The sequence below is a fragment of the Macaca thibetana genome, chromosome 4 (assembly GCF_024542745.1).
Source record: "Macaca thibetana thibetana isolate TM-01 chromosome 4, ASM2454274v1, whole genome shotgun sequence".
NCBI classification, from domain to species: domain Eukaryota; kingdom Metazoa; phylum Chordata; class Mammalia; order Primates; family Cercopithecidae; genus Macaca; species Macaca thibetana.
Window position 1 is genome coordinate 17,882,838 of NC_065581.1, and position 26,981 is coordinate 17,909,818.

The following is a 26,981-nucleotide window of genomic DNA, read 5'->3' on the forward strand; positions in this document are numbered from 1 at the left end:
CACCTAGCCAAGGCATACAAAATGTTTGCTGGGATTTTACTTATGTTATTCAATGTCTCTAAGCATCAGTTTTCTCATCTTTAAAATAAGATTAAAAATACATGTTATGAGCCTCTCAGAGTGTATGAAAATGCTCTGAAAAGTATAAAGAACCCTTAAAAAGGAAGATCATATCTCATAAACTAGTAAGGAATCCACAAATCCATTTGTGAAAGAGACCATATATAAATAAGATGAGGCCAGAAGCGTTGGCTCACACCTATAACCCTAGCATTTTGGGAGGCCAAGATGGGAAAATCGCTTGAGGCCAAGAGTTTAAGACCAGCCTAGTCAACATAGTGAGACCCCATCTCTTTAAAAAAAAAAAAAAAAAAAAAGGAAGAAAGAAAAGAGAGTAAGATGTTGAGAGAATTCTATTCAATTCGATAAGTCATTATGAAAAAAGAGCCAGTTACTAAATGATCTAAATCATGTAATCATCAAGCCTTGGGGTAATCCAGTAAGGGCCACTACATAAATTCATGTCCAAAATCAAGGGGGCATTATTTACATTTACTCTGGGACAAAAGTATCATCCAGATGCTGCCTGGCAAACAGAATGCACAGCCACCCCCACAAGTGTAGCCACAGTGGCTGAGCCTGGGCTCAGAGACCAGCTGACTGCAACCATTCCCAAAATCCATACTTAGAACTTGGTGACCTAGGAGACATCATTAGGTCTCCTAGTGCTCTGTCTTGGTTTTCTCATCTGTAAAACGGGGATAATGGACCCATGCCTTGATGCTGATGTGACATTGTGTATGGAGCATTCAGAATCGTGCCTGGCATTAGCAAGAGCTCAATAAATGTTAGTGGTCATTCCACATCTAGGCCAGTCATACACACACACACACACACAGACACTCTCTCTCTCTCTCTCTCTCTCTCTCTCACATACACACTCTAAATTCCAACCAGTCTACAGACTTTCCAGCGTGATCACAAAAGCCCCACAGGCAGGCATGGCCCAGCACTTGCAAATGAATCTCCAGGAGGTGTGGCAATCTTTTCTCTGATACCCGCTCCTTCACACTCCCATTTCTGCCTCCCCATCCTGGTTTTCGAACTCATTTTGGAAATCAGGGCTGCAGTGCCAGTCTGGAATCTTGCAATGCCTTGTCAGGAAATACAGCAAAATCCTTTGTTATCAGAGCAGGAGACAGAATGACTGGATGATTAACTTCCTATAGTAGTGGTCTTTCCCAGTGAGTACGGTTGTGTCCGTCTGATACAGGGGCCACTATTTTACTTCTAATTTTTAAACTTTTGTATACTAAAATAATAATGTGTTAACATCATCTTAAATGCAAGCTGTGCAAACACGTTCCTGAATATATTTCCTCTTATCACGTTCTGTCCTAAACGAAACCCTAAGTTATTAGAGTTCAACAGAAAAAGACTACAAGTATACACTAAACTACTTTCTGCGAACTTGGAATCATGATAATGGTTATCCTGATTATAAAAAACAACAGCTATAACAATTAATATTTATTCACTGCATACTAAGTGCCAGGCATTTCTCTAAGCACATTATGGTCATTTTATCCCTAACAAATCTGTGAAGTAGGTACTATTCTTCTTATTATTATTATTTTGAGATGGAGTTTCACTCTTGTTGCCCAGGCTGGAATGCAGTGGCGCCATCTTGGCTCACTGCAACCTCTGTCTCTGGGTTCAAGCGATTCTCCTGCCTCAGCCTCCCGAGTAGCTGGGATTACAGGTGCCCGCCACCATGCCCGGCTAATTTTTCACATTTTTAGTACAGAAGGGGTTTCATCATATTATCCAGGCTGGTCTTGAACTCCTGACCTCAGGTGATCCACTCACCTCAGCCTCCCAAAATGTTAGGATTACAGGCGTGAGCCACTGCCCCCAGCCTGCTTTTATTTTTAATTGACACACAACTGTGCATATTTATGAGGTACAGTGTGATATTTTGATACATGTATATAAAGTATAATGATCAATTTAGGGTATTTAGTGTATCCATCACCTCAAACACTTATTTTTTTGTGTTGGGAACACTGAAAATTCACTTTCCTAGCTATTTGAAAATATACAACAAATTGTCAATTATAGTCAACATACAGTGCTATGGAACACTAGAACTTATTTCTCCAATTTAGCTGTAATTTTGTATCCACTAATCAACCTCTCATTATTCCCCCTGTCCTCCCCTTTCCAGCCCCTAGTAACCACTATTCTACTTTCTACTTCTATGATATCAACATTTTTTAGCTTCCACATATGTCAGAATATGGTATTTGTGCCATTTTTGAGCACCATGTAGTTTCATTTAATTAAACCTTGTCCTTTTTTTTTTTTTTTTGAGACAGAGTCTCGCTCTGTTGCCCAGGCTGGAGTGCAGTGTGGAGCAATCTTGGCTCACTGCAAACTTCGCCTCCCAGATTCAAGTAATTCTCATCCCTCAGCTTCCCAAGTAGCTGGAATTACAGAAGTGCGCCACCATGCCCAGCTAATTTTTGTGTTTTAGTAGAGATGGGGTAGAGATGGGTAGAAACAGGGTAGAGACTGGGTAGAGAAGGGGTTTCATCACGTTGCCCAGGCTAGTCTTGAACTCCTGGCCTCAACTGATCCACCCACCTTGACCTCCCAAAATGCTGGGATTACAGTCGTGAGCCACCATACCCAAACACAATCCTTATACATCTTTTTTTTTTCTTTGAGATAAAGTCTCACTCTGTTGCCCAGGCTGGAGTGCAGTGGTGCAATCTTGGCTCACTGCAACCTCCACCTCCCAGATTCAAGCAATTCTCCTACATTAGTCTCCCGAGTAGCTGGGGTTACAGGTGTGTGTGACTGTGTCTTTTTAGTAGAGATGGGGTTTTGCCATGCTGGCCAGGCGGGTCTCAAACTCCTGACCTCAGATGATCTTCCCGCCTTGGCTTCCCAAAGTGCTGGGATTATAGGCATGAGCCACCATGCCTGGCCAAAAACTTCATACATCTTAATAGACACAGGTTGTTGTTGTTTTTCTTCAAACCAGTTTACTAAAGCGATACAGACTTTAAACAACCTGTGCATCAGAACCATCTGACCCTCATAATGCAACAAATCCCCCCAGAAGGAAATCACCCAGGCTGTTCCGGGACCACCTTACTTGTTAATGTTGCTGCCTTCTTTCAGTCGCTCTCCTGCAGCTCCTGTTTTAGATACTCTTTCGCTACCCGCCAGGTCTACCAAGCTGACCTTACTGACCTTCTCCCCGGAGTTCTAGTTACAGGAAACAAGAGAGAGAAAAAAAACTTACCAATAAAAACCACATGGATATCTACATACATGTTAGCACTATAATTGAGCAATCCATCCCACTCACATGGCAAATTTCTTAAGTTTTTAAATGGTCAGAAGAGTTATTTGAACTAGCAATTAATTTCATAGTTAAAATTTAAGTTGGCATGGAAATGTAGCATTTTTGTTTTGCAGAAAGTACACCCAGCTTTCTGGAATACAGTCAGAAAGCTGGAGATTTTAAATGCCTATGAGGAAATAGAAGGACATGAGGATTTCTGCACATTCAGGTCAAATCCTTCTTCTTTTGAAAAAAAGTTCAGGCTAAAGGTTGTGGTGTCCTCTTTAATATCCCTCAAGGACTATGAAGCTGACTTGTTTCCATGGGAATTTCAGCATGAAAGGATATATATTAAAAGCTGTATGGTGATGTCATCACACTTGTTAGGGACTTTGCACAAGAAATACAATTATTTTTCTTTTTTGTTTTTGTAGAGTCCAGGTGTTGCTATATTGTACAAGATGGTCTTGAACTTCTGGCCTCAAGCAATCCTCTCGCCTCAGCCTCGCAAAATGCTGGAATTACAGGCATGAGCCACCGCACCAGGCCAAAATCCAATTTTTTAAAAAGTCGAATATGAAGGAAGACCTAACAAATTAAATGATGTAAGCAAGGCAGCTCACCTAGTAAGCAGAAGAGCCAACGTAAAACTCTCAGCCACTGAACCCAACCATGGAAGGCTTTACCTATATGGACACTTTCAGTTCTTCCACCCCCTTCAAAGGTTCTGCCTAATCCCTCACCCCAGACTGCAGGTCATACAGTGTCTGTGTGATTATGATGTTGAACACAGCATGGGAGCGGCTGCTTTCTTCGTTCATGTTGGTAGCAGCTACCGTTCGAGACTTATTTCCCTCAGACATCAATGACTCAATATCCTAGAGGCAAAGCATAAGGAAAGACCATAAGCAAAAACACAAGAATGCAGTCCTGCACGCCAGGTGTATGTATTAATTATGATTCCTCTGATGCCTTTGTCATCACCCTTCCATAAAAACCTGCCTGCTGCTCCTCCACTGAGCCGGGTTTGAGCTTCTACCTCACTCAGGGCTTTCTAATGTATGAAATGTTTCCCTTATTCTTTCCATTTCCCAACTGTCTTCTTTCTCAGTTGAGTCCCTGTTTGCTCCTTTTTGGGTTCCTGGGGTAGCTAATATTTATTGAGCACTCCGATAATCAATAAGAGCAGTGACTTGATTTAACTCTCCGGTGCTTACCAACTCGCTGATGCCTGCCTGTCTGCCTCCCTCCTCCAACACTGTGGCTCCCTGATGGCACGGTTTTTTCCTTATTCCACTTTGTACACTTGCTTCTAGAATGCCTAGAGCCTATGCGATCTTATGAAATATTTGCTGAATGAACTTTGTTTTCTTGGTTTTGCATACAAGGACGCTGAAGTTTCGTGGAGGTCAAGCAACTTTTCCCACATCCAGTAAGCGGTAGAACTGGGATGCAAATCAAGAGCACCCTAGCTCCTACTAGTAAGTGACAGGATAACATCAGCACGTACCTCAACCACACTGAGCTAAGAACCAGGGACCTCAGCGAAGGGGCTGAGTTAGCACTTTTAGACCAAAAAGGTATCCATTCATGTCAGAATCTAAATGTTTTTAAAATGATCACTGTGCTCTTATTTCTGATTAGAGCAATTCTATATATATCTTGATTTAAATGGCTGGAGAGTCACTGCACAGATTAGTTTTAGCCGTACTAAATCTGGGGTGATAATGGGCCAGCCACATCCCACAAACAGCACAAAGTAAGTGCAGGGATTTGCTTGTTCCTTCATGCATTCACACATTCATTCACATTCTTTAGCAACAGAGACAGCAGTTTGCGTTATGAGATTTCCAAAGCAATCACTATAGAAATAGAAGCAGAATCCTGAGTTAGATCTTAACAAGGCATGTAAGTCAAAGAGTAAATAAAGTAAAACAGGCTGGTCAATGGCAAGAGGAGTGATTCAGAAAAACAGGAGAGCAAGAAGTGACAGAAACCAAGGCAGGAGACCCTGCCAAAAAGAAAGGGCTGTACTAACTGCCAAATAGTGTTTAGACTACCACATGCCTAGAAGGATGTCACTGGCATCATTGGGAGCACAGTTTTAACAGAGTAGTATTAGTGAAAACATGCAGCAACCTGAAAACATTGGGCTTTCTGGCCATACTGTAAAACCTTCACAACAAAGCAGCTTGAAGAGTGTGATTAAAAGCCTTTTTCCTCTCTGTTTGCAGTGTGCTGATACTGGGTTTCTGAGGCCCTGAGTAGTATCATTGTGCTATAAAGCGTCCACATAAAATATACTCAGTATCACTTATATAGGATTTATAGTCAGCTTTTAATCACATTTTTAAAAAAATGACTTACCTCAAAACTAGTGACAGCTAGTTGAGATAAACCATCTACATATGGTCCCAAAACTTTATGTTCTCGAACTTTAAGAGACTGTCTACTCCTGTGGGAGGGAGGAAAAAGGAATAAATGAATCAGACCAAAGCTGGAAGCTTTTCTTTCTTTTTAAGTACACAGTAACTAGGATAACAATTTCAAAATAATTTTTTAAGGACTCCTCCCCCCAACAAATCTAAAAGCAACTTTATTTGGATTAGCAAAACGATGTTTCACATGAGAAATGTGTTTTATGCTCTGATTTCTATTTAAAGTATGTTACTATTTTAAACATTCTATCTCTAGTCACAAACCTTACTGGGTCAGGCTGTCAGTTACATTTTGGGGAGGGTTGGGGGAAAAAGTGAACCAAAAAACATGCCAGATCAAATTAACCTTTAGGCTATTTCATAAATAAGCATCTTCTCAGTAGATAATGTCTTAAAATTGTATTTAGTTTTTGAGACAGGGTCTCACTCTGTCGCCCAGGCTAGAGTGCAGTAGTATGACCCCGGCTTACTATAGCCTCAACCTCCCACCCAGGTGATTCTCCCACCTTAGCCAACCATGCAGCTGGGACTACAGGCCCATGCCACTATGCCTGGCTAATTTTTATATTTTTTGTAGAGATGTGAGCTTCACTATTCTGCCCAAGCTGGTCCTAAACTTCTAGGCTCAAGCAATCCTCCACCCCCAGCCTCCCAAAATGCTGGGATTGCAGATGTGAGCCACTACAGCCCGGTCAAAATTTTTGAATTAGTAGTAAACAATATTAAAATGTTTAAAGTTTACTTCAAGTCTACATTGGTTTATGCTACTTCTATGCTTACACTTTTTTACACAGAAAGTGAGATTATAGTACAGAGTTTGTTTGTAATTACTGATGTTGTCCTATATTTAGAATTGGTTCTGCTAATGACAGTTTTAAAGCTCTTTTGAATTTTTAAATGATAAACCTGGTTTGGAACCCATTTGAACAGTTTATCAAAAGACAATGGAGATTAAAAGCAAAGCTATGTATATACTGACTATATCGTGTATGCCATCTTATTCAGGGCATCGCATATTAATCATCTTTCAAATTAAGGGTCATTGCTTAGCATCAGCAATATATGGGAAGAAGCAGCTAAGAAGCATCACTGAATGCATCCCAAAGTCCTCGCATTGTTCTCTGAAGCACTTTTCAGTTATGCCGTTTAATTTCATAACATCCCTACAAAGTAGGCTTTACCACTTTTATTTTAAAGATGAAGAATTCAATGTGACAATGAGCTACTTAGATGCACACGATCCAGTACACAGCTTACTCTGCTTGCCAGAGATTCTATAATGCTATTCAGCAGCAAGAAAAAGCAAACCCAGCATTGTATCAAGTGCCTGTGATGGTGTCCAATATCGGAAATTCTTGTACACTGCTGGTGGGAGTGGAAATTGTTACCACCACTTTGGATAACAGTTTGTGCTACTGAATAAAATTGGAGATTCAATGTTTTGTGAGTTACAATTCCAACCCTAGATGTGTTACGTAGAAACTCCTGCATGCTATATACCAGGAGACCTGCAAAACAATGTTTTCAGAACAGCACTGTATTGATAAAAGCAGGAACCACACAAAAGACAGAGAAAGTGGCCGGGCGCGGTGGCTCAAGCCTGTAATCCCAGCACTTTGGGAGGCCGAGGCGGGCGGATCACGAGGTCAGGAGATCGAGACCATCCTGGCTAACATGGTGAAACCCCGTCTCTACTAAAAAAAAAATACAAAAAACTAGCCGGGCGAGGTGGCGGGCGCCTGTAGTCCCAGCTACTCGGGAGGCTGAGGCAGGAGAATGGCGTAAACCCGGGAGGCGGAGCTTGCAGTGAGCTGAGATCCGGCCACTGCACTCCAGCCCGGGTGACAGAGCGAGACTCCGTCTCAAAAAAAAAAAAAAAAAAAAAAGACAGAGAAAGTGATGAATTATTGATATAATCACGCCATGAAATGCTAGACAACAGTAAAAATGCATTAGCACTTCATATATAAGAATAAATGAATCATGGTGGGAGGAAAAATCACCAAAGAACACATATTATGATGTCATACAAAGTTAAAAATTGTGCAAAATTATTTCTACATGCTAAAGAAGAGGAAGAGAATGCTAAACACAAAATTCACAATAGTAGTTACCTTGGGGAGGGATAGAACATGGATCCAAGAGGAACATATAGTGAGCTTCACAATTATTGGTCATGTTCCATTTTATTTATTTAATTTTAGCTAGAGTACTTTTGGCTAAGTCATGTTCCATTTATTAAGCCAATGTAGATAGGCAGTTGTTTTTATTACTCTTTACCCCTTACAGGTATTATAAATGTTCTTTTGTATACATTAAATAGTTAATAGCTTCTTAAGAGTAAATATAAACATTTTCTTTGATTAGGTAGGTCACTTCCTCGTCACTCATAATTTTGGTCAAAATGCACCAAAGTAGTAATAGTGGTTATTAATATATATATATTTTTTGAGATGCAGTCTCACTCTATTGCCCAGGCTGGAATGCAGTGGTACGATCTTGGCTCACTGCAACCTCTGTCTCCCGGGTTCAAGCAATTCTCCTGCCTCAGCCACCTGAGTAGCTGGGATTACAGGTGCCCAGCACCACGCCCGGCTAATTTTTGTACTTTTAGTAGAGACAGTGTTTCACCATGTTGACCAGGCTGGTCTTGAACTCCTGACCTCAAGTGATCCACCCACCTCGGCCTCCCAAAATGTTGGGATTACAGGCATGAGCCACCATGCCTGGCCTTAGTGATTATTTTTGAATGGTGAGATTATAGGTCATTTTTATCTCTTACACTTTACCTATTTTTTCAAATTTTCCATAAATAGATATTATTTTTAAATCAGTACAGTTGTTTTTAAATTTTTTTTGAGATGAAGTCTCCCTCTGTTCCCCAGGCTAGAGTGCGGTGGCACGATCTCAACTCACTGCAACCTCCACCTCCTGGGTTCAAGTGATTCTCCCGCCTCAGCCTCCCAAGAAGCTGGGATTACAGACGTCCATCACCACACCCAGGTAATTTTTGTATTTTTAGTAGAGATGCGGTTTCTGTTGGTCAGACTGGTCTCAATCTCCTAACCTCAGATGATCTGCCTACCTTGGCCTCCCAAAGTGCTGGGATTACAGGCATAAGCCACTGTACCCGGCTCCAAATTTTTTAATTGAAAAAAAGTAAATGGTCCCCCTGCCTCTATGAATCAAAAATATATTTTTTAATCACCTAATTAAAAAAATATAGATCCCTGGGTTTCACCCTAGGTTTACTGAATCTAGTCTCTATGGGTAGGAATCAGGCAAGTGGATGCTTAAAACGTTCCCCACATGATTCCAACGCCCAGCCAGGGAAGGGAATTGCTTGCCTTGGCTGGGATGTTTCAATCCTTCAACCCTTTTACCTTTAACACAGAAGTGCCGCTTTCCAATGTAAATGGAAGAACTAATGGTTATTCCTAACTCAATTTTTATGAATAGTTCAGGGTGGCAAAAAAATAATACCAATAGTAACAACATCTTTTCAAAGGGCATACATAGGCAACTTAATACATTAATGTAGGATAAACACTGGGTATACCAACAGGCTTTGAGAAGCTGATGATTTCTCTGTAAATGAATGAAAACCAGTGTAGTCACCAAGAGCTTAAATACGTATATTCACTTCCAATTTTAACTTTAGAATCATTTAAAATTATCTCCCCCTATTAACACACTTAATCTTGACTACTAACTTACCCTTTGGGGTCTAAAAGATCCCGAACTTTCTCATTATAAATTTCCATATAGGACACTTCAACTTTAAAGGTCTGTGACTCATTTTGCTCCAAAGAGATCCTTTTAAATAAAGCACAGCAGAGCCTTGGAATAAGGCCCAGCTGCTCAGCATGGCCCATCATGGAAAAGGATTTTCCCGAACCTGGAGAAGAAGCAAGCAAAAAGAGAACAGGTAAAAGAATAAGCAAAATGCAATGCTTCAGCCATACAAGGTTTCCCCATATACTGGCCAAGGTAACAGAGCAGAAAAGTGGCCAACTTAGCCTCAAACCCTGTTGCTCAAGCTGGAGTGCAGTGGTGTGATCATGGCTCACTACAGTCTCAAACTCCTGGGCTCAAGCCATCCTTCCACCTCAGTCTCCCGAGAACCTGGGGCTAAAGGTGTGCCACCATGCTGGGCTAATGTTTTTAGTTTTTGTAAAGACGGGTCTTACTATGATGCCCAGGCTGGTCTCAAACTCCTGGGCTCAAGAAATCCTCCCACCCCAGCCTCACCAAGTGCTGGGATTACAGGCACGATCTATCACATCTGGACTATAAAAGCAACTTCTTACCTGTCTGTCCATATGCAAAAATACACGCATTATACCCCTGAAAGGCTTTTTCAAGAATTCCTTCCCCAAGGCACTTGAAAACCACTTCTTGACCTAAAAAACAAGCCAAAAATTAAAAACTAATAAAAAGAATAATTTTTCTTGATATATTTGTATTAATAACAATATTATATCAATTCAAAAAAAATGTTAAAAGTGTACAGAGTGCCTACTAAGTACAGGGCTGTGTATTAAAAGTTTGATATATGCAATTTCATCCACACTTCTAAACTACAGCTCAGTACCTGGACGTGGATACACTGTTTCCCTCTAAGACATTTCTCTAAATATTAAAGTTTTCTTTCCATTGTGAGTGGGACATATGGAAGCATCATTCAAATTGGTGGTGTTTTCTTATGACTGAGCATCTACAATGTCATTAAATATGAACTGCCTTATCTCCCCAGCTAGATTCTGAACTGCCACTGAACAAGACCATGTTATACATACCTCGGTATCCCCCTCAACACCTAGCTTAGTGTTTTGTAAATGCCAAGTGCTGAAAAACCGTTAGTTGCTGAGGATAGATTGACAACTTCAGCTGCTGTTTGTAGATTCACAGCACCCGTCACCTGTGTCCTCACAGGGGGAGTGGGGGACAAGATCTCTTTCGTGAATCTCTCTGTATCTCCTGGGGGGATTGTGTCATGTACTACATTATGGCAGAGCGGGGCTGAAGAGTAAATGTGTGACAATCTGTTTTAAACACATAAAAGGACAGCATTTGCTACCCTTTGAATTTGGTGATTTTCTAATATTCATTCTGCATCACTAAGACAATGAGACTTATATCCTCCTTCCTGTCCTCTTATAGTCCTTAGAACACTCACTCTACAGCATTTGCAGAAACTACTAGTTTAAGTACCTGTTTCCTCCACTGGAATGAGAGCTCTATGATGCCCAAAACTATAACCTGCTTATTTTCATAATCCTACAGCCTAGTACAAAATGCTTAATAAATGTTGAAAGAATGAGTCAATTTAACGTTTTTATCTTACATGATAGTTCCTTTTACATTTGAAAATAATGTAACACAACATAAGCTTTTGGTTTTACGTTTTTCTTTTATGGAAATTCAGATCTGATTTTAGGAGTCTGTTATTATACTATGATATATGATGATTGCAGGATGAGACTCTTAAAAGTGTCTCGACACAAAACGAGATAGTATTTGTGACATGGTTTAGTTCAGCGTCCCCACCCAAATCTCATCTCGAATTGTAATCCCCACGTGTTAAGGAAGGGACCTGGTGGGAGGTGATTGGATCATGGGGGCGGTTTCCCCTATGCTGTTTTCATGATAATGAGTTCTCACAAGATCTGATGGTTTAAAAGTGTGTGGCTTCCTCTGAGTTCTTTCCTCTCTCTCTGTCTCTCGCTGCCATGTAAGACGTGCCTTCCTTGATGTGCCTTGCTTTCCCTTCACCTTCCACCATGATTCTAAGTTTCCCGAGGCCTCCCCAGTCATGCGGAACTGTGAGTCAATTAAACCTCCTTTCTTTACAAATTACCCTGCCTCATGTAGTTCTTTGTAGCAGTGTGAAAACAGACTAATACAATTTGCAACCATTAGGCTGGCAAAAAATAAAATTCTGACAACATCAAATATTGCTGCATATGGTGGGAGAATGAATGAACACAGACATTCTGAAGGAAAACTTGACAGCATCTGTAAAAGGGAATATGCCTACACTGTCTGACCCACTGTGAAGCGTCTATTCTAGAGACACATTCCCGAAAAGGGCCCTGTGAAGGATGTTCATGGCAGTGTTATTCATAATACTGTAAATGGAAATCAAGTTAAATGCCCATAAGTATGAAAGTAAGTAAAGTGTGACTGTTTTATATGATGGAATATACTACATAACATTTTTTTAAAACCAATAAATCCCCAACACCCACATCTATGTGTAAATAATGCTTGAATTAAAGAACATTGTTGAGTGAAAAAAAAGCCATGTTCAGAACTGTACGTATAATGTAAAATCTTATGTCAAATAGTGGGTGTGTGCGCACGCTGGTGTCTGTGCAAGAGAGAGATCTACAAATGCTAAAGTGTAAAAAATGGATTGAAAAAATATACCAAATTTATATAACTTTATTTCTCTATTGCTAACTTCTACCATCTAGCATAGATGTTTGGTAACTTCGTTGATGGAATATGCGGATTTTTAAAAACGGGTGTAATCAGAAGGATCTTTTCTAAACACTCAGGTCTGTTGTGAAGAGTACCTTAAGATCCGTATGCAAATACGTATATATTCAGAGAAGAATAAAGTATAATCAAAATTATTATCTGCTTCACAAATTGCTTTTATGTTATAGTCAAGTATGATAGCCTTGTGCTCACGAAGAAAATACCTGACCACTCTGGTGTGTGATCTTTCATATACATTAATATTTATTTCTCATATGTTTTCTCAAAGGACCTTCCTTACTCCACGGATGTTCCCAAGCCCTGTGCTAAAAAGGCAGGCCTTAAATCTGGAGCCAAGCCCTATATCAGAGAGGACCCAGAATTAAATCCAGCCTGTGCCCAGGCTTATTAGAATTGCTTGTGGTCCTCAGCCAGACCCAAGTGCCATTTGATGGCATTCTAAAAGCAATACATTCTTGGCACAAGCAGCTGAATGGAGCAATCCTGTTTGATCTTCCACACTGGTTAACCAGCCCCCAGGAAGGGAGTGGGGTGAGGGTGGGGACAAGAGACTTCAAGAGTTGGCTAAGTCAAGCATCCTGACCATAATTCATGATTTCAATTCATATTTAGTAACTTGAGAAAAAAAAAAAAAAACCCACAGCTTGAGTTGGTGAAAGGACTCAATTGCAGAGAAGCACTGTGGTCAAAGAGATTTTATTATGGCTTTTTAGAGCCTAAAGTTAATATCTATTATATCTATTCCTATATTAGGTAGTAAAATGTGGTACTTCTGGTTTCTGCTTCTGATGCTGAATACGCTGGAATTAGCAGGAATTATTTTCCTAGGTTCTTTCAAGAGTAAATAACAATGTATCTTTTTCCTTGGTAGGAATGGCCTTTTAAACTGAAGATTGTTAGTTGGAAAAACAAGGATGACTGCTATATAGCTGTATGAAATAGGTTTATGATGTAAATGAAACAAACCACCAGGATGTGTATACTAAAATTGCATGAAAAATAAATGAAATGATCAAAGAACTCCCCAGCATATAAAAACACAAGAGTAGGCTGAGCATGGTGGCTCATGCTTGTAATCTCAGCACTCTGGGAGGCCGAGGTGGGAGGGTGGCTTGAGGAGAGGAGTTCAAGACCAGCCTGGCCAACAAAGTGAGACCCTGTCTCTATAAAAATTGTAAAAAAAAATTTACAAGAGTAAATTTCAGTTTAGTGTATGACCAAATTGTTGCAAATACTAAACAGGACATGATTTAACCTATTAAACTTGTATTCTAAATTTATTATTTACGCTACTAAGGAAAAGCAAAGATAATTTTTATCAACTGTCTGTTGGCAATGTACTTTATATATTTTATTTGTTTTTGTGTTTTGTTTTGTTTTTGTTTTTTTGAGACGAGTCTTGCCCTGTCACCCAGGTTGGAGTGCAATGGCGCGATCTCGGCTCACAGCAACCTCCGCCTCCCGTGTTCAAGTGATTCTCCCGTCTCCGCCTCCTGAGTGGCTGGGATTACAGGTGTGCACCACTATGCCTGGTTAATTTTTTCTATCTTTAGTAGAGATGAGGTTTCACCATATTGGCCAGGCTAGTCTCAAACTCCTGATCCACCCGCCTGGGCCTCCCAAAGTGCTGGGATTACATGTTCTATATCATTGAATCCTCACAATACCCAAGTAGAGTAGGTAGGAATTATGACTGATAAGGTGACTGGGGCTTGAAATGGTTAAGTCATTTGCCCAAGATCTCATTATCAGTGAATGGCAGGGTTTGGGTCAGCTTATAGTGACTCCCTACTGTCAAGGCTGATTCCATTCATCATCAGTAACTCATGCTGCATGACACTGGGAACCAGTTGCTCTCACCTCTGGTCTCCAGGATAATTTTAACAGACTCTCAGAGCTCATCACACTGCACATTTTTTTTTCTTTCTTTCTGAGATGGAGTCTCATTCTGTCGCCCAGACTGGAGTGCAGTGCAATCTCGGCTCATGCAACCTCTGCCATCCAGGTTCAAGCGATTCTCCTGCCTCAGCCTCCTAAGTAGCTGGGATTATAGGGACCCGCCACCAAGCCTCGCTAATTTTCGTATTTTTAGTAGAGACGGGGTTTCACCATGTTGTGACCTGAGGTGATCCGCCTGTCTTGGCCTCCCAAAGTGCTGGGATTACAGGCGTGAGTCACTGCCCCTGGCTGGCACAATTTTTTTTTTGTGTTCACCTTTACTGCCAGATTGTGAAAACAGTAGTTGCTGTATCTTAGTAGAGTGCCTGGCATGCAATAGGCATTTGTATTCACTGAATTATTCCTGTGTTGATATTGTTGTTCTCAGAAAAATGTATTTTTAATTGGGTGGGAGCCTTTTCCTCATCAGCAACAAAAAGTTATCAGAAGACTGTACTTTTATACTCTAGCCTGGGTGACCGAGTGAGACTCTGTCAAAAAAAAAAAAAAAAAAAAAAAAAAATTGTTCTTTGAACTTAAAAATAAATGTTTAATTACTTTACACTTTGGTCAAAGTATGACTGTTTTTGAAATTCTAATGAATCCCATAAGACTATAGTAGGTCTTTGTTAAATAAGCCAATGGGGTATGAATAGATGTGTCAACACACTATGTAGGTACTAATGAGGTAATTTTGATAAAATTACAGATCACATTTTTACTAATATACACAGTACCTCCTGGACATGACAACAAAATATATGACAAAAAATAAAAACTAGTCTCTCTGATTTCCACTAAATATATACATGTGATTTCAAATATAGTCAGCTTCTTTTAGTTACAGTTATGTTTGGCAGATAATTCAAATTTATAATTTATAATTTATAATTATAAATTTATAATTCAAATTTATCATATTTAGTAAAGCTTTATTCATAATTAGAAAAGAAAAAATCTGAGAAAAACAACATAAAAAATTGAAAACAATTACACTACGTTTCTGAAAAAATTTTTCATTCTCCATGTATTTTTACAAATTTACGCAAGATTGGAGTCTAGAGACACTGGAATACATTTTATTACTATGGCTTTGTGTCTCAAAGACAATGCATTCTCTTTTAAGACAAGAAATAATGAACATTTTCCCATCTCTACAAATATACATCAATATTAGCATTTTAAATAGGAGCTCAGCTTTCCATTGTATGAATAACGGATGCAATCAGTTCCCTACTATGGATATTTAGATTATTTCCTTTTATTTTTCTGCAATATTTATTCTTATATGTCTATCTCTGTGCAGTTTCCTATTGACTTTACTAGCCAAAACTTCAAAAAATCAAATGTCCAAGTTCTCTAAAAATGCATGAGTCTCTACTTTCAACACCCTCAACAACAATCCCTATGATTATTCTTCTTAGTTCTGACGGAGTCAGTAAGAAAAAAAAGCCTCTTGTTTGGATAATTTTTCTTCTATTTATTGTTCATTTGTACTAACACTTTAGTAAGTTGACTATTTAAGTCCTTGGGCTAGCCATTGCTTTTCTTCTCATTAATTTTAAAATCCTCATTATATATTGAGGATATTAACCATTGGTCTATCTTATAGGTTATAAGTATTTTTTCCCAGTCTGTCATTTGTCTATCGGTCTTACGTTATTCTTGGTCATACAAAATCTTCTGGTCTTTCATATTCAAATCTTTTCTCTTTTCCTTCATGATTTTTGCCTATGATATGTGTTATGCCTCACAAATCCTTTTCCACCCCCAAATTATATAGAACTCACTCATATTTTCTTCTAGTTTTGTTTTTGTTATTATTTATTTGATTTATTTTGGAGACAGGATCTCGCTTTGTGTCTGGGCTGGAGTGTGGTGCAGGATCATAACTCATGGCAGCCTCAAATGACTGGGCTCAGGTAATCCTCCTGCATCAGCCTCCCAAGCAACTGGGATCATAGATGCGCACCACCAGTTTTTTACAATTTGACTTTCAAACCTGAGTTTTACTCTTTACCAGCTATGTGACACTGGGAAGGTTCCCAGTTTATCGGTAAAATAAGACTAATAGTTGCTACCTAAGTGGCTACTGGGATGGTTTAATAAACCAATATAGATAAGCACTTACCACAGTATGTGGCCAGTATAAATCTAGAATATATTTTAGTTATTATTATCTCTTAAGTCTTTAATCAATTATAATTCATTTTACTGCAAATAAAAAGTAATTATCTAGTTATTTTTCCTTCAGATGGCTCCTTCATTTTTGCAACAATTTTGTGGCATAATCCAATTTCAAAGATAAAAGAAAAAAGGCCAGGTGTGGTGGCTCATGCCTGTAATCCCAACTCTTTGGGAGGCTGAGGCAGGAGGATCTTTTGAGGACAGGAGCTCAAGACCAGCCTGAGCAAAAGAGTGAGACTCCCATTTCTACAAAAAATAAAAAACTAGCCAGGCATGGATGGGCTGGGCGCGGTGGCTCACGCCTATAATCCCAGCACTTTGGGAGGCCGAGGTGGGCGGATCACGAGGTCAGGAGATCGAGACCATCCTGGCTAACACAGTGAAACCCTGTCTCTACTAAAAATCTAAAAAATTAGCCAGGCGTGGTGGCAGGTGCCTGTAGTCCCTAGCTACTCGGGAGGCTGAGGCAGGAGAATGGCGTGAACCCAGGAGGTGGAGGCTGCAGTGAGCCAAGATTGAGCCACTGCACTCCAGCCTGGGTGACAAAGTGAGACCCGGTCTCAAAAAATAAATAAATAAATAAAAAATTAGCCAGGCATGGTGGTGGAGGATTGTTTGAGCCTAGGAGGTTGAGGCTAGAGTGAGCCATGATCGTGCCACTGCACTCCAGCCTGAACGGACAGAGTAAGACCCTATCTCTTAAGACATTAAAAAGAAAAGATACTTGTTCTTAGAAAGATTTCTGAAAGGAACCAATCATTGCTATTTTTCTAGCTCCCACAGGGGTCCCATTTAAAACATATTACTGACCAGATGTAATGGTGGTGACTCTCACCTGCAAGGGTTGGGGGGACAGAAAGGGTGGAGTGTGTGTTCATGTGTGTATAGACATGATGAGAAGAAGGAACAGTATCATTATTTGGGCCAGGGTATGCTAACCCATATTGTCTACTATAAGAAAAATTCTTTCTTTTTTTTTTTTTTTTAACATTGAGATAGAAGGGTACAGGGGAAAAAAACAATATAATAAACTGTATCAGCAAAACTGTAAGTGGGACAGGTTCTAGAGCTCCCCTTATTCTGCCCTTCTGGTGCCTTTTCAGCTGTGTGAACCCTGGCTGGAGTTATATTTAACCAATTCTTTGGTTCTGTGACCTTCAGGGCAACACTGGGTATAGTAAAAACAACTACAAAAAAGGCCAAACTGTCAACCAAAGCCTAAAAGGCACTATGACTCTTGATACAGTCTCTGTCCTCTCTAGCAATCAGCTCTTGGTGAAACACAGATGATGGCTACACTTTACTCTGCAATACAAAATATGAAATATCAAGAACCCTCATATGGTTTCTTAAAGAGACCCTAATTTATCCAAAAGACTGAAGGGTTTTTTTGTTTGTTTGTTTATTTTGGATTGTTTTTGCTTTGTTCACTTCTATTTTTCAAACACAACGGTCCCTTTTCTCAGCATAGGAAAAAATGACTTGCCAACTGCTTTTTGAACCTCAGTTCATGAAAAAAGGAACCGTTTATGCTGAGTGGTGGGAATCAGGGAATTCAAACAGTGCATGGGTGGATCCCATAAAAGACGCAATATCTCCACCCTAAACGTTTTCCAACTACAGTTTACACTCAAATAGAATGAAGTGCTATTTGTCTAGGGGAAAGTACACCAGCCCATAAGGGAAGGTTCGTAAGTCCCGTGGGAAGCAGGAGGATCTATGAGTATTTGTTTCTAGCCCAGACAATCCGAGCAAAGCCATAACATTGTCAAATCCAAGAGGCCTGTGACTTTTCAGCGGAACCGATGCCAAAAAGGCGGTGGCCACTCTGCAGATGTTAGCTCCACATGCCTGGTGCGGCAAATTCACAGGGCAAGCCTGACCTCACTTGTTAATAACCATGACCGCAATGCCAATTTCCTTTGGGGTTTATGATTAGACCCTCTATAATCATGTGAACAAGTCTTAAAATACAGGCATGCCCAAAGTAACCCATAACACAATGTCAGAACAGCAAAGAGAGCTGCTGTATGGAATTTCTGCAAGCAAAGTCACAGACCTGAGTCACCCAAACCTGAGTCACATACAATATGAATCTTTTTCTTTTTTGAAAGAGACAGGGTCTTGCTCTTCCACCAGGCTAGAGTGCAGTGGTATGATCATAGCTCACTACAGCCTCTAACTCCTCGAGATCCAAGGAATCCTCCTGTTTCAGCCTCCTGAGTAGCTAGGACTATAGACGTGTCCCACCATACATGGCTAATTTTTTACTTTTATTTTTTTAGTAGAGATAAGATCTTGCTATGTTGTCTAAGCTGATCTTGAGCTCCTAGCTTCAAGTGAGCCTCCCACCCTTGGCCTCACAAAGTGCTGGAATTATAGTCATTTGTACCCAGCCTGATACAGATCTTTGAAAAGCTAACACCCTTGGGTGTCCACACTTGTGCATAATCTGTCCCTACTTAGAACAGCAACAATAGGCTCAAAGCTACCATGTGTGTGTACTGGGAGATGGGTAACCAAGGAAATCTCTTTTTATGGTAATATCCTGATAGCAAAGCACGAAAGAAACCAGGGATGGAAGGAAAAATGCAGCTATCATTCCTATGCCCAACATCTGATGACTGAAGAGGCACAGGATAAAAGAGTCACAGTGGGCTGTGTTCTAGAAAGTGAGAGAATGAAATGGGAGGATATAAGCCCTGTCTTGTTTAAAATCTGCATTAAACAAGGCAGACACCTATGGCCCATGGCTGAATAAAACACTAAGCATGGTGATGCACAGATCAGACCTGGCATATACACAGAGTATTTCTTGTTTTTCTAAAGTAACTAAATAGAAAAGCATCCAAGATTTGAACACGATCGATAATTTCACCAGTTTAAACTGAATCCCCAGTTTTCCTTCTTTTCCCTATCTCTTCTCTTTGGAATCAAAGTAGGGAGAGAAAAAATAAAAATAAAGGCTGGGCTCACGATTTATGACTTGGAATTCCTGGGCCTACTCATTTGTGAGGGTGTTTTTCCACTTCTAAACAGGGCTGACAGGCACAGCGATTCTGATGAGTCTGGACTTGGCAGGTGGCCCAGCTCCAAATCAGAGCACCTGGACAGCACAAGATCAGACAGGTTCTTCTCACATACCTGAAGGGGTGAAGAATGCCCAGCTTGGATGAGGTTTAAATAAATCCCCTTCTCAAAAATCTTTAGTGTATGAAAGTGCAGCTTTCAAAAATTCTCATATGTAGTGACTTCAAACCTGGTTTAAGTTAAATGACCAAAAACTACAGAGTTCAGATAAAGAAACCGAAGCTGTAAGGCTTGACTTAGTATTGCTAGATTTAAGTTTTAATCAACTACAGAAATGTTTGCCATTGAGGTGCCTGGTAAGAGGATCCCAAGAAACCAGGCCATGAGGGTAAAGGTAGACTACGGACATATTTTCCATGGTAGCATCCAAGAGCTATCAGTGTTACAGTCCTTGAAGTCTGGCTTGCAGCATGGCATGGGTGACTCACCCAGATGGATGTTTCCACCACAGCAACAGCACTGGGGCTGGCCACGAGCATGGTCTTTTTTTGTTGCTGGACAAAGTGGGTGATTCACCAAGGAGGAGGTCATGCAACCACTGCCCTTGGCACTGGTCCCGAGAATGAAGAAAGAATATAAAGCCACTCACCTGTGAAGAATGTCTTACAGAGAATGTGTGTTGGAGTCATACAGGAGGGTGGTTCCCAAAAAACAACTGCTGACAAAGTAAACCTTCATTTCTATCTGATTTGATGGTGTTTTACACCCGCTCTCTCTGATAAAGAAGCAGACCCAACTCAACATCTCTTCTGGATTGTGGGCTGCACAATATTTATAGTATTTGAGGGGAGGTTGAAACAAAGCCCAAACCAAATATAAGGATCCTAGAGAACTTCTGACAGGAGTAAAGGTACCCTTAGTAGTATTCCTGGCTAGGTTCTAAGCCAGAGCACTTCAATATGACTTCCTTAGGAGTCACTGAGTGACTCTTCAGGATGAAAGAGGAGAGGAGCACCACAGGCTGGAGTAGAATCCATAAAATTTTCACCAGCATACATGTCATTAACTAACGTCCACATTTACCAATGCTTTCAGTGCTCTCACAGGGAGCAGGGTCTTGCTAAACCTCAGTTTTGTTATCTGTAAAATGGGGGCAGTAATAGTTTCTATCTGATTGGGTGCTTTGACAATTTTATCACCTAGTGCATGTAGAGGGATCGGCACAGTGCTTGGGATTCAATGCTCAGGGTTGTACTGTCTATTGCTATTGTTATTCACCCCTCTAAACACAATTAAGTTAAAGGATCTTTCTGGGTGCCAACAAGTACCATAAGGAATAAATGTGGACAAAGAAAGGCAGGTATTGAAGAAAGGGGGATTTGATAGGATAAAAAATAGGTGAGTAAAGGGGAGAACAAAAAAGCAGCATATATAAAACACTGACACATATATATACACTTTAAAAAAAAATTAACAAGATTAGCAAAGCTCATTTATTTTTTAACATCCTTTACAAGAAAAATTTTTCTTAACTGATCTTCTTGTCCAGTTCTCTGGATTAAGCAACATTCTCTCTTCCATCTATGAAATGCCCCCTGCATGCTAAATCACCCCAGCTGGGAGGCGACTCTCTGGACTCTCACCAGCTGAGTTATGCTTGTACAAAGGGTCAGTTGTATTTGCTCCTAAACTGTTCTATGTCAGTTGTACTTCTCTGTAATTACATAATTTCATTAACAAATGCAAAAAAGAGGGTTGCTGATTCTAAGAAAACTCTAAATACAATGCTTAGGAACAAAGGTGAGTCACCAAAAGAAATAACAAATCAAGTATGAGGTGAGATAATTTATAAAAGACCATAAAAGAAAAACAAAAATCTAGGAGGATTTGGTATTTAGATTTTTTCATAAATGTCTTTTAAAATGGCATGCATCATTTATAATGAATCCCTACCTTAACATACTGTTCAAGTAGCAACTACTAGTGCTGCTCATAACTATAGGGAAAACTTTTTTTTTTTTTTTTTCTGAGACGGAGTTTTGCTCTGTCGCCCAGGCTGGAGTGCAGTGGCGCGATCTTGGCTCACTGCAAACTCCACTTCCCAGGTTCACGCCATTCTCCTGCCTCAGTCTCCCAGGTAGCTGGGACCACAGGTGCCCGCTACCATGCCCGGCTAATTTTTTGTCTTTTTAGTAGAGATGGGGTTTCACCGCGTTAGCCAGGATGGTCTTGATCTCCTGACCTCGTGATCCGCCCACCTCGGCCTCCCAAAGTGCTGGGATTACAGGTGTGAGCCACCGCCCCTGGCCAACTATACGGAAAACTTTTATGGTTTAAATCCAATAGCTAACAATTATTGAGTGTTTCCTCTGTGCAAGGCACTTGCTGAGTGCTTCATATACATAATCTCATTTCAACCCACAAGATTTATAATAAGGAGGTGCTGTTATTATTGCCTACAGCCACACAGCTGGGAAGTGGCAGAGGCAGAATTTGAGCCCAAGAAGTGTGACTCCAGAGCTTGTGCTTTTCACTACTAGAAAAAAGCCTTCATTCAAACAGACCAACTGAATAGTAAAATAACGAACCAATACAATATGCTAGAACAAATTAATATTGTAGAACTCTGCTAAGAAATTGGCTCTATTTTGGCTACTGTTGGCTTTTAGAATGTAAATTTTGCTGCACAAATGTTGTGACTCATTGTGATTCTGCTTTGGTTAAGCAATATGAAGCAGAAATCATTGCTAGCTCTGAGCACAGAAAATCCCCCATCATGGGAACAGAATCAAACATGGGTGCTGTTCTCACAGCATCAGTCCACAGATCGGAGGTGCTCTTCTGTCCCCTCACAGTATAAAGCAATGCTAGCAGAATAAGAGGCAGATGTACGACCTTTCTCCTGAGTTGCAGGGCATCAACAATGCTCGAAAACACATGGCTTCAGCACATTTGAGCAACATGCCATATGGCAAGAACTGTTATATAATTTCTGAGTCAACAGTTTAGAATCTCTCAGGCCAGGGAATGTTCACGTCCACACTGACCCCAGATATGTCACTACCAGACGGTTTTTTTTGTTTTTTGTTTTTGGGGGGGTATGAAGATTTCTATAGATCTGGGAAGAAAATAAAAACCAAAGTTACTGGAAGTCACTGTTATCTAGTAACATGGCACATTTTAGAAATGTTAAAATATGTATTGATTCATTGTCAAGAATGCTTTAATTGCAATCAGCAGTGACTCAAACATTTACAAAGACTGCTTTCAAGTTTATCAGTATTGACTATAATATACTAACTTTATAATCTTAAATGTGGATCTGCATATATCCGCATGTATATATGAAGTTCGGGAGAACATACGAGTTTATGTCGAAATGCCAAGCTCCAGGTATCTAATTCTGCAGGTTATTTCTGTTTTCTTCATTAGCCCTTACACAGGGTTTTTGCTTCAAACTCAGAGTTACCTGCCAGACAAACATTATTACAACTACCTAGCCAAAAGGTAATAGGAGGAAGAGATAATATATTTCAAATGTAAAATAATTCCTGGCTGGGCGCCGTGGCTCATGCCTGTAATCCCAGCACTTTGGGAGGCTGATCACTTGGTGGCTAGATCACTTGAGGTCAGGAGTTCAAGGCCAGCCTGGTCAACATGGAGAAACCCTGTCTCTACTAAAAAATACAAAAATTAGCCAGATGTGGTGGCACATGCCTGTAATCCCAGCTACTCAGGAGGCTGAGGCAGGAGAATCGCTTGAACCCAGGAGGCGGGACGTTGCAATGAGCCAAGATTGTGCCACTGCACTCCAGCCTGGGCGACACAGCGAGACTCCCTCTCAATAAATAAATAAATAAATAAATAAATAAAATGTAAAATACCTCAAAGCATGATTCAATGCAATGTGAATGGCTTAACAAATAAGCCTTTAATTTGCCTCTGAAAAGTCCACTGGAACAGCTGTGTGGCCAACATAAAATGGCTGATTCATGTTTTATCAGAGAGCTGGAGGGGATCTGAGATCATTCCAGGCTGTATATCCTCCTTTCACAGATGAAGAACAGAGACCCACAGAAATTATCCTGCCCAAGGTCTAGCAGTTTGTGGCAAAACCAGTTGTAATAAATCTCAGTACATTGCATTTTCTTTCCAAAGTACTGACTCCTGTCACAATGAGACAATAATAAAGACGACGATAAATATTAAGGGAGTGCTTCCTACTTCCTAAGTAGCCAGGTACTTACTAGATTAAGCACTTTAAATGAATACATCATTTAGTTCTCAAATCAACCCTATGGGATCAGAACTATTAGTATCCTTATTTACCATATGAGGAAACAGAAGGATGGTGAGATTCAGTAACTCACCCGGCCTTACACAAATAGAAGGTGTTACAGCCAGGATTTGAACCAAGTCTGACTTAAGAGCTCATATTCTTCAACTGCTCCAACCAACCCACTGCAATGCCATTATACCTACTAGAGAATTACGTGTTTCTAAATCAGAAAGTGGGAGCATGGAGGCTCTTCCTATAGCTTTATAAATAGCAAGACATGATGGAGAATTTACTATTTTGACACACCACACAAAACTTAGAGCCCTTGCTTCTCTTTGCCTTCTCAATCCATGCACTTATCTTTCTCTCTCTCTCCCTGCTACTCCCCAGTTTTGAGAGCAGCTTTGAGAGTCCTGATTCAGTATCAATGATGCCATTATTCATCAAGCCTGACAAATAGGTCGGTTTCAGGAAATATGTGCTTCCCCTTCTCCACTTCCCCTGTTTTCCACCAGACAATGAATGCTTCTATCTTAATCTTTTTATTCACAATTAAGAAGGAATTGTTATTTTTTAATAAACAGAAAATAAATTAGTATGGAAACCATCAACTAATCTACATGTAACGTATTTACTAGGTAGATTATTTACAATGGATATAAACTTGAGAGAATAGTAAGCATGAATTTTACCTTTTGCTAAGGAGGAGGAACGTCATAGTATTTGTATGATAATGGGAATATCTGAAGAATAAGAAAATATCCTCCCAAATTTTGTAAGTAGACAGTGCTCTATGAGCTGGCAGAACCCAATTTCAGGGCTAACTGGAACATGGTACTCAATGTGATCATGCAGCCTAAAATTTAGTAAATTTTACTAAATTTTAGGCTATCAATATGTTTAAAAATCATTCTGATCTTTTAAAATATATCTGAACTATTTGTAATGAAGCGCTACAGAAATCTTGAGTTTCACAACTAAATTTTATCATTTGTATGTAATAAAGTCATTTCTGGTTTGGAAAAAAAAAAAAGTTTGTTGTATATCCAGGCACATGAGTGGTATATTGCAGAAGGCTAGAGTGTTCTCTGTGGGCAGTAATAGAGGATGTGATTCCAGAAGATATGGAAAAGAAAGAGAAAGACAATCTTCCTTAAGCATTATTTTAACCATATCACTCCAATAGCCCCTATTTTTCACCATATTAGTCTAAAGTTCTTAGAATTTCCTATCATCTGGCCTCACTCAACATGTACAAACAGTCTCCCATAGCATCCCCCACAAGATGCACCTTCTTATTTTTCTTTCTTTCTCTTTTAATCTTAACTTTGCAGCTTCCCACCCCCAAGATATACCTACTGCTCAGACCAGCATTACCACCATGGCTCTGCATCTTCCTTTATGGAAAAGTTAAATGAAAATATCATTTATGGGAACCTTCCATTAATCACCACATAAAGTGACCTATTTAACCCTTACAGCAACCACATAGCATAGGTATTGCCAGTTTTACTTTCTTCTATAGAAAACAAATTGTATCTCAGAGAAATTAAATAAATTGTCCAACAGAACCAAGACAGAGGTCTTGAGATTCAAACCCAGGTCTCACATCAAAGTCCATGTGTTCTCTTTGATACATGTCGCTTCCTCTTGTCTGGATGTCTTCTAGGCTTTCCTTTGACTAAACTCTAAACAACTCATATGTTGACAAGTAATAATCATATGTATTTATGGTATACAACATGATGTTCTGATATATGTATCCCTTGTGGAATGGCTGAATCAGGCTATTTAATATGTGTGTTTTCTCAAATACTTATCTCCTCTATGTTCCATCTCCTCTACGGTGCTTTCCCAGACAACTAGTGCCTTTCCAGATTTTATCTCTTTAAAATCTGGTGCCTCTCCAGATTTTCTCTCTCCTTGGATTTTATGTAACACTTAAAATCTATAAAATTTAGAGTTTAAATATTGTCTCAAAATATTATTTGGTATGCACTTCTTTTGCTTTCTAACTCATTTTTGGATTTCTCAAGGGCTTCCTGGGCTGCACACACACAGTAGTGGGGGGTCACGAATACTTAAAAAATTATTGTGAGACTTTCTGGATTCCTGAGTTATATGAGAGGAACCAACAATAGACACTGGGCTGAGGTACTGAATGAGCGGTGAGAGGAGTCCCAGAAGAGACGATGGAGAAGGTAGAATGGGGCTATATAATAAAGAACATCAAATGTAGTCGAAGGAGTACAGATTTTTTTCTAGCCTGTGATGAGGAGTCCTGGAAAGTATCTGAGAAGTACAAGAGAAGACCTCCAGTTCAGGCAGATATATATGGCTGCATCTTGAATAACATAAATTGAACACGGTTAATGACGGGTTTGTAAAACCATAGCTTTTACCCCCATTTGTCTCCGCATCTGTAGGAAATGTTTTACTTTTGTTGTTGATTTAAATCTAAAAGTACATACCCGGCACAAAAATACACAGAGTGCTAACAAGTCAAGACTGTTCCAGACTCTGGAAAACTTATCACATAAAGTACCAAAGGACTAATAAAAAGACAAATTAATTACAACCAACATTATGAACTACTTATTCACTTTAATAAAATATATTGCTCAAGTTGCAGGAATGGTATTTGGAAAGGCTAATTTACCCAGTGTGAGCAACTGAAGGAATTTTCCTAGTTCAAAATTGTTAACTCTTGAAAAAATTATGTTATCAAATAATTTCTCAAGTTTGCTTTTTATGGCAAGGAAAAACCTATCAATAAACAAAACATTAATTCTCTTTAAGTCAGTCACGTGCTTTTACCTCCAAATCTTTTAAGGCCAATACCCTCCCTTCATTTTTTTTTGTTTTTAACTAAATGAGAACGTCATTCAGCTGATTCTCTTATAAGTAGAAATAAGGAGAAAACCCTTATTAGGATGAAATATTTAGTTCATGAGATCTATTGTACAACATGGTGACTATAGTTAATAACAACGTATTGTATTCCTGAAAATTGCTAACAGAGTAGACTTTAAGTGTTCTCACCACAAAAAAGGATAAGTTCATGACGTAAAGCACATGTTAATTAGCTCAATTTAGCCATTCCACAATATATACATATTTCAAAACATCACGCTGTATATGATAAATATATGCAACTTTTATTTGCCAGTTACAAAAATAATTTTTTTTTTTGAGACAGAGTCTCACTCTGTCACCTAGGCTATGGTAAGACCTCAGCTCACTGCAA

The 26,981-nt window shown here is 39.6% G+C and overlaps 1 protein-coding gene across 10 annotated transcripts in view; it reads right to left on the reverse strand.

Moving 5' to 3' along the window:
* Nucleotides 1-26,981, reverse strand: part of KIF13A (kinesin family member 13A) — a 230,601-nt gene that overhangs the window by 88,309 nt on the left and 115,311 nt on the right. For all 10 annotated transcript variants that reach the window (XM_050788663.1, XM_050788658.1, XM_050788654.1 and 7 more), the window contains exons 5-9: nt 10,104-10,196; nt 9,511-9,691; nt 5,723-5,810; nt 4,099-4,233; nt 3,164-3,276 (exon numbers count right to left, since the gene is read on the reverse strand). In XM_050788663.1, the coding sequence (XP_050644620.1) occupies nt 3,164-3,276; nt 4,099-4,233; nt 5,723-5,810; nt 9,511-9,691; nt 10,104-10,196 (610 nt within the window). The remainder of the gene's footprint in view (nt 1-3,163; nt 3,277-4,098; nt 4,234-5,722; nt 5,811-9,510; nt 9,692-10,103; nt 10,197-26,981) is intronic.